General features: G+C 48.5%; 1 protein-coding gene across 1 annotated transcript in view; it reads left to right on the plus strand.

The window, feature by feature from the left end:
- Positions 1-12,500, plus strand: part of fhod1 (formin homology 2 domain containing 1) — an 89,060-nt gene that overhangs the window by 12,861 nt on the left and 63,699 nt on the right. Inside the window, exons 3-4 of the mRNA XM_053319969.1 lie at positions 2,596-2,702; positions 6,541-6,605. Coding sequence (XP_053175944.1) covers positions 2,596-2,702; positions 6,541-6,605 — 172 coding nt within the window. The remainder of the gene's footprint in view (positions 1-2,595; positions 2,703-6,540; positions 6,606-12,500) is intronic.

Raw genomic sequence — 12,500 nt, forward strand, 5'->3', positions numbered from 1 at the left:
CACTCTAAATACTAAAGCTGTTTATCACTGACATTAAGACCAGAGGAGTCCAGTATGAGCTCTGTGTGACCTGCTCGCTGTATGTAAAGTGTCAGAGTGACTTGTGCTGTTATTGTTGGTGCAGAAGAAGAATGTGGCCCTGCAGGTCTGCAGCGTGTCGTGCAGGTCTGCAGCGTGTCGTGCAGCTCACTATCAGCATCAGACCTGACTCCAGCTTCATACCTGATCATGACTCACAGCTGCAGCTCTGTGTGCCAGCTGCCTGACTGCAGCGCTATTAATAGACTGAAAACATTCAGAGCTGTTGCACTCATTCACACAAACACACAAACACACTCTGTTACTGCCTGCTGCTGCAGTCAGTCAGTCACTCTGCTGCAGTCAGTCTGCTGCAGCAGTCAGTCAGTCTGCTGCAGCAGTCAGTCACTCTGCTGCAGTCAGTCAGTCAGTCTGCTGCAGCAGTCAGTCTGTCTGCTGCAGTCAGTCAGTCAGTCTGCTGCAGTCACTCAGTCTGCAGCAGTCAGTCACTCTGCTGCAGTCAGTCAGTCTGCTGCAGTCAGTCACTCTGCTGCAGTCAGTCACTCTGCTGCAGCAGACTGACTGCAGTCAGTCTGCTGCAGTCAGTCACTCTGCTGCAGTCAGTCACTCTGCTGCAGTCAGTCACTCTGCTGCATTCAGTCACTCTGCTGCAGTCAGTCTGCTGCAGTCAGTCTGCAGTCAGTCAGTCAGTCAGTCTGCTGCAGTCAGTCAGTCAGTCTGCTGCAGTCAGTCAGTCACTCTGCTGCAGTCAGTCACTCTGCTGCAGTCAGTCACTCTGCTGCAGTCAGTCTGCTGCAGTCAGTCAGTCAGTCTGCTGCAGTCAGTCTGCTGCAGTCAGTCTGCTGCAGTCAGTCTGCTGCAGTCAGTCACTCTGCTGCAGTCACTCTGCTGCAGTCACTCTGCTGCAGTCACTCTGCTGCAGTCAGTCTGCTGCAGGTTCAGACTGGAGATGAAATGTATAACTACTCTTTATTATTCCTGAGGGGTAAATGTGGTTTAGTCAGGTTCATAAAAACAAACACAGCAGAGAAGAAACTCCTCCCAGATGTGAAAGTGGAACAAATAATATAAATAACGTCCTCTGGTCCACACGCTGATGTGTCCTGAGGAAAGAGACTCAACCCAAACTGCTGCTCCAGTGAGTGGAAGGGTGAAAGTGAGATGTATAAAATCAGTTTATAAGCAGAGTCCTTTTAATCATTTACCATCAGTTAGTGATCAGTGATCCAGATGATTGATCCAGGGTTAGGGTCATTGTGTCTCTACAGTCTGAACAACAGTCAGTAAACTAGAACAGCTCATATTATTATATCAGGTTACTGTAGTTATGATGATAGATGATGTGACACAGTTATTATTCACTCTGCTCACTCACTTAAATATTCCTGTGCTGTGTTTTCAAACTGATTATTAAATAAGCTTCCAGCTGATAGTGAAGCTGTAACAGTGATGTCATGATGTCAGCTGGTCCTAATAATGAGACTATAATATGACTCCTAATGCTCTCCACACAGAAACAAGATCTGAAGGATTCAATCAATAAGTTACTGTTCATATGTGTCTGATCTCACATCTGAATATAAACCTTTATATTCAGTGTGTTGGCAGATATCTTCATCTTCATCTTCATCTTCATCGTCTGTTCATGGCTTCATATTAAATATAAAATATGTTAAATAAATAAAGACGATGTCATCAGGAGAACCGGTTCAGTCGCTTCTGTTTGTTTGATTTTAACCTAAAACACACACACACACACACACACACACACACACACACACACACACATACCTGTTTTACTACCTCGTGGGGACCCTGACTGGGTTCCTTTCTAAAGTGTATAATTTTAACTCCTAAATTCATCATAATTCTGTTTGAACAACAAAATTACTTGAAATATCAAAAACTCTCATAAATCTGAAACCTGAATGTTGCCCCCCCCCCCCCCTCGTTGGGACCCGTAATGCTAACGTCTATTAGCATACAGCTGACATCACTGTTAGCCACAGTACAATTCATATTCAGTATTTGAACAAATGTTGGATTGAAACCCAGGGGGCTAATCGCTAAGCTAATATGCTAATACGAAGCTAACATGCTAATATACACACTTACACACTGCAGTACCGTGTGTGACCTCTGGGGTTCACACACACAGTCAGGAAAACCAACCTTGTGGGGACCAGGCCTATCAGGAGGCTGTTTGCTATTGATTCCAATGCTCGTTACCATGGAAACCAGGAGTCGGTCCCCACAGGGTTGGTAATATGTCAGGTTGCGGTCCCCACCAGGATAGAAAAACATACACACACACACACAGTGTATTAATGTGTTTCCATCAGTGTATTCATTTGTATTAATATCTGTGTGTGTGTGTGTGTGTGTGTGTGTGTGTGTGTGTGTGTGTGTGTGTGTCTCTCTGTGTGTGTGTGTGTGTGTGTGTGTGTGTGTGTGTGTGTGTGTGTCTCTGTGTGTGTGTGTGTGTGTGTGTGTGTGTGTGTGTGTGTGTGTGTGTGTGTGTGTGTGTGTCTCTGTGTGTGTGTGTGTGTGTCCCAGTTGGAGGAGTGCACCCTTCAGTTGTCTCCTAATGGAAACTATCTGGACCTCGATTCTTCTCTGTTGGAGCAGAGAGACGAACTGGAGAGCTTCTATGAAGACGTGAAGTAAGGACACCTTTCTCACCCCTCACCTGTCTCACCCCTCACCTGTCTCACCTGTCTCACCCCTCACCTCTCCTCTGTCTCACCCCTCACCTCTCCTCTGTCTCACCTCTCACCTGTCTCACCCCTCACCTGTCTCACCCCTCACCTGTCTCACCCCTCGCCTGTCTCACCCCTCACCTCTCCTCTGTCTCACCTCTCGCCTGTCTCACCTCTCCCCTCTGTCTCACCTCTCACCTGTCTCACCCCTCACCTGTCTCACCTCTCCTCTGTCTCTCCTCTCACCTGTCTCACCCCTCACCTGTCTCCCTCTCACCTGTCTCACCTCTCTTCTGTCTCACCTCTCACCTGTCTCACCTCTCACCTGTCTCACCTGTCTCACCCCTCACCTGTCTCATCTCTCCTCTGTCTCACCCCTCACCTGTCTCTCCTCTCCTCTGTCTCACCTCTCCTCTGTCTCACCCCTCACCTGTCTCACCTGTCTCACCTCTCCTCTGTCTCACCTCTCCTCTGTCTCACCTGTCTCACCTCTCACCTGTCTCACCCCTCACCTGCCTCACCTCTCACCCCTCACCTCTCCTCTGTCTCTCCTCTCCTCTGTCTCACCTCTCCTCTGTCTCACCTGTCTCTCCTCTCACCTGTCTCACCCCTCACCTCTCCTCCGTCTCACCTCTCAGCTGTCTCTCCCCTCAGCTGTCTCTCCCCTCACCTGTCTCACCCTCACCTGTCTCACCCCTCACCTTTCTCACCCCTCACCTGCCTCACCTGTCTCACCTCTCTCTGTCTCTCCTCTCGCCTGTCTCACCCCTCGCCTGTCTCACCCCTCACCTGTCTCACCTGTCTCACCTCTCCTCTGTCTCACCTCTCCTCTGTCTCACCTGTCTCACCTCTCACCTGTCTCACCTCTCACCTGCCTCACCTCTCACCCCTCACCTCTCCTCTGTCTCTCCTCTCCTCTGTCTCACCTCTCCTCTGTCTCACCCCTCACCTGTCTCACCTGTCTCACCCCTCACCTGTCTCACCTCTCCTCTGTCTCACCCTTCACCTGTCTCACCTCTCCTCTGTCTCACCTGTCTCACCCCTCACCTCTCGCCTGTCTCACCCCTCGCCTGTCTCACCTCTCACCTGTCTCACCCCTCACCTGTCTCACCCCTCACCTGTCTCACCTCTCCTCTGTCTCACCTCTCGCCTGTCTCACCTGTCTCACCTCTCACCTGTCTCACCCCTCACCTGTCTCACCCCTCACCTGTCTCACCTCTCACCTGTCTCACCTTTCCCCTGTCTCACCTCTCACCTGTCTCACCTTTCCTCTGTCTCACCTCTCACCTGTCTCACGTCTCACCTCTCACCTGTCTCACCCCTCACCTGAGCCATTACTGTGTGTGTTACTGTATGTGTGTTACTGTGTGTGTGTGTTACTGTGTGTGTGTGTTACTATGTGTGTGTTACTGTGTGTGTGTATTCCTCACCTGTCTCACCTCTCACCTGTCTCACCTCTTCTCTGTCTCACCTCTCCTCTGTCTCTCCCCTCACCTTTCTCACCCTCACCTGAGCCATTACTGTGTGTGTTACTGTATATGTGTTACACAGTAATTGTCACACACACAGTGTGTGTGTGTGTTACTGTGTGTGTGTGTGTGTGTGTGTGTGTGTGTGTGTGTGTGTGTGTGTGTGTGTGTGTGTGTGTGTGTGTGTGTGTATTCCCAGCTGAGTATAAAAACAGTGCAGACGTCATTTGAAACCTGGAAACAGTGTGTGTTATTATGTGTGTGTGTGTATAATATATACATATATATATATATATATATATATATATATGTATGTGTATATATATATATACATATATATGTATATATGTATATGTGTGTGTGTGTGTTACTGTGTGTGTGTGTGTGTGTGTGTGTGTGTGTGTGTGTGTGTGTGTGTGTGTGTGTGTGTTACTGTGTGTGTGTGTGTGTGTGTGTGTGTGTGTATGTGTGTGTGTGATGACGACGTCTCTCTGAATCTCACAGCGGCTCCTTTTTTAGCCTTTAAACAAACACCAACTCTCCTTCCTTCCTTTCTCTCTCTCTTTCTTTTTCCTTCCCTCTTCCTTCCCTTTCTCTCCTCTTTCTTTCCCTCTCTCCTCTTTCTCCTCCTTCTTTCCCTCTCTCCTCCTTCTCCTCCTTCTTTCCCTCTCTCCTCCTTCTTTCCCTCTCTCATTCTTTCCATTCCTCCGTGCAGTCGATGTTTCCGTGCTCTGATCCCAGCAGGGTTAGAGTTTTAGAGCTTTATGTGGAAACTGCTCTGAGATCAGTTCATTAAAGCTTCACATGCAGCAGCTCCACTTCCTCCTCCTGCTCCTTCTCTTTCTCTTCCTCCTTTTCCTCTTCCTCCTCTTCCTCCTCTTCCTCCTCCTGTTTCTCCTCTTCCTCTTTCTCCTCCTCCTCTTCCTCCTCCTCCTCCTTCTCTTCATCTCCTCCTTCTCTTCCTCCTCCTCTTCCTCCTCCTCCTCCTCTTCTTCCTCTTCCTCCTCCTCCTCCTCCTGCTCCTCCTCCTCTTCGTCTTCCTTCTGTTCTTCCTCCTTCTCTTCTTCCTCCTCTTCATCCTCCTCCTCTTCCTCCTCCTTCTCCTCCTCCTTCTCCTCCTTTTCTTCCTCCTCCTCATCTTCCTCCTCTTCCTGTTTCTCCTCTTCCTCTTTCTCCTCCTCTTCCTCTTCCTCCTCTTCATCCTCCTCCTCTTCCTCCTCCTTCTCCTCCTCCTGCTATTCCTCCTTCTCCTCTTCCTGCTCTTTCTCCTCTTCCTCCTCCTCATCCTCCTCTTCCTTCTCTTCCTCCTCCTTCTCTTCCTCCTCCTCCTCTTTCTCTTCCTCTTCCTCCTCCTCCTCCTCTTCCTGCTCTTTCTCCTCTCCCTCCTCCTCCTTTTCCTCCTCCTTCTCTTCCTCTTCCTCTTCCTCTTTCTCCTCTTCATCTTCCTCCTCCTCCTTTCTCCTCTTCCTCTTTCTCCTCCTCCTCCTCCTCTTCCTCCTTCTCCTCCTCCTCCTCCTCTTCCTGCTCTTCCTCCTCCTCCTCTTCCTGCTCTTTCTCCTCTTCCTCCTCCTCCTTCTCTTCCTCTTCCTCTTCCTCCTTTTCTTCTTCCTCCTTTTCCTCCAGCTCTTCATCCTCTTCTTCCTCTTCCTCTCCTCCTCCTCCTCCTCCTCCTCCTCCTCTTCCTCCTCCTCCTCCTCCTCCTCCTCCTCCTCCTCCTCCTCCTCCTCCTCCTCCTCCTCCAGGGTTAGGTATTCTCACAGTGACTGGTAGTGTGTTATTCTCTCTGAGCTTAAACTGGTCTAACTGGTTCTGCAGGTCACTTTGTCTCTGAGGACTAATAAAGATTTAAATGCTCCTCTGAGACTGAAGCTCTCTCTCTCTCTCTCTCTCTCTCTCTCTCTCTCTCTCTCTCTCTCTCTCTCTCTCTCTCTTCTCTCTCTCTCTCTCTCTCTCTCTCTCTCTCTCTCTCTCTCTCTCTCTCTCTCTCTCTCTCTCTCTCTCTCTCTCTCCCCCTCTCTCTCACTATCTCTCTCTGTCTCTGTCTCTCTCTATCTCTCTCTCTCTCTCTCCCCCTCTCTCTCTCTCTCTCTCTATCTGCCTCTCTCTCTCTCTCTCTCTTTCTCTCCCTCTCTCTCTCTGTCTCTCTCTCTCTCTCTGCCTGTCTCTCTCTCTCTCTCTCCCTCTCTCTCTCTCTGTCTCTCTCACTCTCTCTCTCTCTCTCTCTCTCTCTGTCTCTCTCTGTCTGTCTCTCTCTCTGTCTCTCTCTCTCTCTCTCTCTCTCTCTCTCTCTCTCTGCCTGTCTCACTGACTGTCTCTCTCTCTTGTCTCCACAGTAAAGGAAAGAAGCCGATCCTGATCTTGAGGACTCAGCTGTCTGTTCGTGTTCACTCCATTCTGGGTAATTATCTCCTCTCTTTATTCCTTCTCTCCGTTTCTCCGTCTCTCCGTCTCTCCTCTCAGATGATGACTCAGGGGAAACTCTTTATTTCTCTCCACACGTTCACCACAGTGACGTGTTTCTGGGAGGATTTCCTCTCTGACTCAGTCTGCTCCTCACATCACAAACATTCACTAGAAAATACAGTTTTTCAGCTCTGCAGTCGAGAAGCTCTAAACTGAGACGTGAAGCTTTAAACTGAGACGTGAAGCTTTAAACTGAAACGTGAAGCTTTTAAACTGAGACGTGAAGCTCTGACCTGAGACGTGGAGCTCTAAACTGAGACGTGGAGCTCTAAACTGAGACTTAAAGCTTTAAACTGAGACGTGACGGTCTGAACTGAGACGTGAAGCTCTAAACTGAGACGTGGAGCTCTAAACTGAGACTTAAAGCTTTAAACTGAGACGTGAAGCTTTAAACTGAGACTTTAAAGCTTTAACTGAGACGTGACGGTCTGACTGAGACGTGAAGCTTTAAACTGAGACGTGAAGCTCTAAACTGAGACGTGAAGCTCTGAACTGAGACGTGAAGCTCTGAACTGAGACGTGAAGCTTTAAACTGAGACGTGAAGCTCTAAACTGAGACGTGAAGCTTTAAACTGAGACGTGAAGCTTTAAACTGAGACGTGAAGCTCTAAACTGAGACGTGAAGCTCTGAACTGAGACGTGAAGCTCTGAACTGAGACGTGAAGCTTTAAACTGAGACGTGAAGCTCTGAACTGAGACGTGAAGCTCTAACTGAGACGTGAAGCTCTAAACTGAGACGTGAAGCTCTAAACTGAGACGTGAAGCTTTAAACTGAGACTTAAAGCTTTAAACTGAGACGTGACGGTCTGAACTGAGACGTGAAGCTCTAAACTGAGACGTGGAGCTCTAAACTGAGACGTGAAGCTCTAAACTGAGACTTAAAGCTTTAAACTGAGACGTGAAGCTCTGAACTGAGACGTGAAGCTTTAAACTGAGACGTGAAGCTCTGAACTGAGACGTGAAGCTCTGAACTGAGACGTGAAGCTTTAAACTGAGACGTGAAGCTCTGAACTGAGACGTGAAGCTCTAAACTGAGACGTGAAGCTCTAAACTGAGACGTGAAGCTTTAAACTGAGACGTGAAGCTCTAAACTGAGACGTGAAGCTCTAAACTGAGACGTGAAGCTCTAAACTGAGACGTGAAGCTCTAAACTGAGACGTGAAGCTCTAAACTGAGACTTAAAGCTTTAAACTGAGACGTGAAGCTTTAAACTGAGACTTAAAGCTTTAAACTGAGACGTGACGGTCTGAACTGAGACGTGAAGCTCTAAACTGAGACGTGGAGCTCTAAACTGAGACGTGAAGCTCTAAACTGAGACTTAAAGCTTTAAACTGAGACGTGAAGCTCTGAACTGAGACGTGAAGCTTTAAACTGAGACGTGAAGCTTTAAACTGAGACGTGAAGCTTTAAACTGAGACGTGAAGCTCTAAACTGAGACGTGAAGCTCTGAACTGAGACGTGAAGCTCTGAACTGAGACGTGAAGCTTTAAACTGAGACGTGAAGCTCTAAACTGAGACGTGAAGCTTTAAACTGAGACGTGAAGCTTTAAACTGAGACGTGAAGCTCTAAACTGAGACGTGAAGCTCTGAACTGAGACGTGAAGCTCTGAACTGAGACGTGAAGCTTTAAACTGAGACGTGAAGCTCTGAACTGAGACGTGAAGCTCTAAACTGAGACGTGAAGCTCTAAACTGAGACGTGAAGCTCTAAACTGAGACGTGAAGCTTTAAACTGAGACTTAAAGCTTTAAACTGAGACGTGACGGTCTGAACTGAGACGTGAAGCTCTAAACTGAGACGTGGAGCTCTAAACTGAGACGTGAAGCTCTAAACTGAGACTTAAAGCTTTAAACTGAGACGTGAAGCTCTGAACTGAGACGTGAAGCTTTAAACTGAGACGTGAAGCTCTGAACTGAGACGTGAAGCTCTGAACTGAGACGTGAAGCTTTAAACTGAGACGTGAAGCTCTGAACTGAGACGTGAAGCTCTAAACTGAGACGTGAAGCTCTAAACTGAGACGTGAAGTCTTGCTACAGGAGATGATCACATGACCTCTGACCTCAGATATGATGTCATGCTGCAGGAGACGATCACCTGACCTCTGACCTCAGACATGATGTCATGCTGCAGGAGACGATCACATGACCTCTGACCTCAGACATGATGTCATGCTGCAGGAGACGATCACATGACCTCTGACCTCAGACATGATGTCATGCTGCAGGAGACGATCACCTGACCTCTGACCTCAGACATGATGTCATGCTGCAGGAGACGATCACATGACCTCTGACCTTAGACATGATGTCATGCTGCAGGAGACGATCACATGACCTCTGACCTCTGACCCTGCGTCTGTCAATCAGAGACAAAAAGCTGTATCAGGTTTTAAGATGTTAATAAATATAAATGTTTATCAGATAGTAACACACCTGTACCTGCTGACACCAGTGATGTCACAGCAGAAGCAGGCCTGTGATTGGCTGACGCAGCGTCGGGTTTGATGATGTCACACTGCAGCAGAAGTTAAACCTCTAAATAAACATATTATAATATATATTCATATGTTTAATAATGATTCTTTAGATCTGATTGTTTTAAAGCAGAGTGATGAAGATGAAGATGAACTGAACTAAGTAACCTTAAACCTTAAACCTTAACCCCCCCCCCCCCCCCCACTTCCTGTTACTGTAATAAAAATAGATGAATAAATAAATGAAGCTGCCGGTTAGTGAAACAAGATCTGCTGAATATTATTATTATTATTATTAGTATCATTATCATTAGGCTCTGGTTCAGTCTGTGTGTTTCTCAGAGGGATTTAAACTGTCGGGAAGCAGCAGAGATGAACATCCTCTAAACATCAGCAGGAGAGAGAGAGAGAGAGAGAGAGAGAGAGAGAGAGAGAGAGAGAGAGAGAGAGAGAGAGAGAGAGAGAGAGAGAGAGAGAGAGAGAGAGAGAGAGAGAGAGAGAGAGAGAGAGAGAGAGAGAGAGAGAGAGAGAGAGAGAGAGAGAGAGAGAGAGAGAGAGAGAGAGAGAGAGAGAGAGAGAGAGAGAGAGAGAGAGAGAGATTTAACAGAGTTCAGCAGCTGTGAGGTTATAAATCATCAGATCATGTTCACAGCTGACAGATCTAAATAAGAGTCTGACTCATCTCTGACTGCAGCTTCTTATAAACTTTATATTTATACTGTAAATTAGAGTTAAAGCTTTAATACAGGAAGCAAAGTTCAGATCAAACCTGGAAATGAATCATAAATCACAACGCTGATCAGAGTCATGTGACTTTTACTGCAGTTCTGACTCGTTCTGCATATTAACATCTGAATCCTAAACATTTATATCATCATGAAATCATTTAGTTATACTGATGTGCTGTGTTTGCATTAATCTGAACATCTGGAATAACTCTGCTGCTCGTCTGACTGATAACTGAGCAGAGACCTTTGACCTTTGACCTCTAACAACATCTGGCCAGCAGAGATCAGCTGGAGATAAATGAGACAGCAATGTGACGTCATCTCTCCGTTTCTTCTTCTTCTGTGGTGTTGTAATCAGCTGATATTCAGGCAGTAGTTTCTCTTCCTCTCTGAGTATAACGATCACTTCTCCTCATTTACACACTGAAGCAGATTCATTCACTCCTGTCTCAAAGTGAAAGTGAAGTATCACCGTGTCCACCGGCGGGTTCGGGGATCACCGCCCCGACAGGCACCGACCACCTCGCTGCCACAGCTCCGGTCGGCCGCCTTAACAATGGAGACACGGAACATGGCCCACTCGGACTCAATGTCCCCCGCCTCCCCCGACTCTGCCAGACGTTCCCAGCAGACCCTCACAATGCGTTTGGGTCTGCCAGGTCTGACCGGCACCCCCCCCCCACCATCGGAGCCAACTCACCACCAGGTGGTGATCAGCTGACAGCTCCGCTCCTCTCTTCACCCGAGTGTCCAAGACATGCGGCCGCAAGTCTGACGACACGACTACAAAGTCAATCATGGAACTGCGGCCTAGGGTGTCCTGGTGCCAAGTGCACATATGGACCCCCCCCCCCCCCTTATGCTTGAACATGGTGTTCGTTATGGACAATCCGTGACGAGCACAGAAGTCCAATAACAGAACACCGCTCGGGTTCAGATCGGGGGGGCCGTTCCTCCCAATCACACCCCTCCAGGTCTCACTGTCGCTGCCAACGTGAGCGTTGAAGTCCCCCAGCAGAACGAGGGAATCCCCAGAGGGAGACTCTCCAGCCCCCCCTCCAAGGAGTCCAAGAAGGGTGGATACTCTGAGCTGCTGTTTGGACCATAGGCACAAACAACAGTCAGGATCCGCCCCCCCACCCGAAGGTGGAGGGAGGCTACCCTCTCGTCTACCGGGGAAAACTCCAACATACAGGCACCAAGCCGGGGGGCAATAAGTATTGCCCCCCCTGCCCGGCGCCTCTCACCAGTGGCAACTCCAGAGTGGAAGAGAGTCCAACCCCTCTGGAGGAGACTGGTTCCAGACTGGTTCCAGACTGGTTCCAGACTGGTTCCAGAGCCCTTGCTGTGCGTCGAGGTGAGGCCGACCACCAGCTCAGGCTCCTTCCCCACCAGAGAGGTGACGTTCCACGTCCCTAGAGCTAGCTTCTGCAGCCGAGGGTCGGACCGCCAAGGTCCCCGCCTTCGGCTGCTGCCCAGCTCACACTGCACCCGACCCCTTTGGCCCCCCCCACTGGTGGCCCCATGGGCGAAGGCCTGGCCACCACATACGCAAACCCCTCCACCACGATAAGGTAGCAGCTCAGGGATGTCTGAGGATCAGAGATGAGCTGCAGCTGTGAGGAAGTTTATCTGTGAAACTATCAGAATAATGTTTCATTGATCTGATTCAGCTGCTTTCTGACTGTCAGCGCTCATATCTAGATATAAACACACAGACACATGGATCTATGGTTCAGTCCTGGTTACTAGCTCAGTGTTTCCAGCCTGCTGCCTGTGTGTGTGTGTGTGTGTGTGTGTGTGTGTGTGTGTGTGTGTGTGTGTGTGTGTGTGTGTGTGTGTGTGTGTGTGTGTTCTCTCCTCGGAGACCATCGGTAGTTTCTGTTCTCTCCATTGTTGCTGCTCTAACCCTAACCCTCTGACTCTGAGTTTCACCACAAGCTTTTTATGGATCTTATCAGTCTGACTGTTCCTGTTCTAAGCAGGAAAAGACTCAGCTCGCTGTGTGTGTGTGTGTGTGTGTGTGTGTGTGTGTGTGTGTGTGTGTGTGTGTGTGTGTATGTGTGTGTAATTACTGGACTACAAAAGTCATTCAGCTTTGAAATTGCAACAGAAATCTGATCTGTGAGCAAATACAACAAGTTCAGACCTGCACACACACACACACACACACACACACACACACATACACACACACACACACATACACACACACATATACACATACACACACACACACACTCACTCACTCACTCACTCACATACACATACACACACACGCTCAGTCACACACACACACACGCTCAGTCACAAAACACACACACACACAGTCACACACACACACATATACACATACACATACACACACACACACACACGCTCAGTCTCACACACACACACGCTCAGTCTCACACACACAGTCACACACACACACACACACACGCTCAGTCACACACACATACACACACACACACACTCAGTCACACACACACACACACACACATGCTCAGTCACACACACACACATACAAACACACACACACACACACACACACACAGTATATGTTCCCAGAGCCCCGCCCCCCCCTTCCTCCTCCAGAGGGGATTTCCCATCATGCTTCCTCCTTGAAG

The sequence above is a fragment of the Scomber japonicus genome, chromosome 1 (assembly GCF_027409825.1).
Source record: "Scomber japonicus isolate fScoJap1 chromosome 1, fScoJap1.pri, whole genome shotgun sequence".
Taxonomy (NCBI): Eukaryota; Metazoa; Chordata; class Actinopteri; order Scombriformes; family Scombridae; genus Scomber; species Scomber japonicus.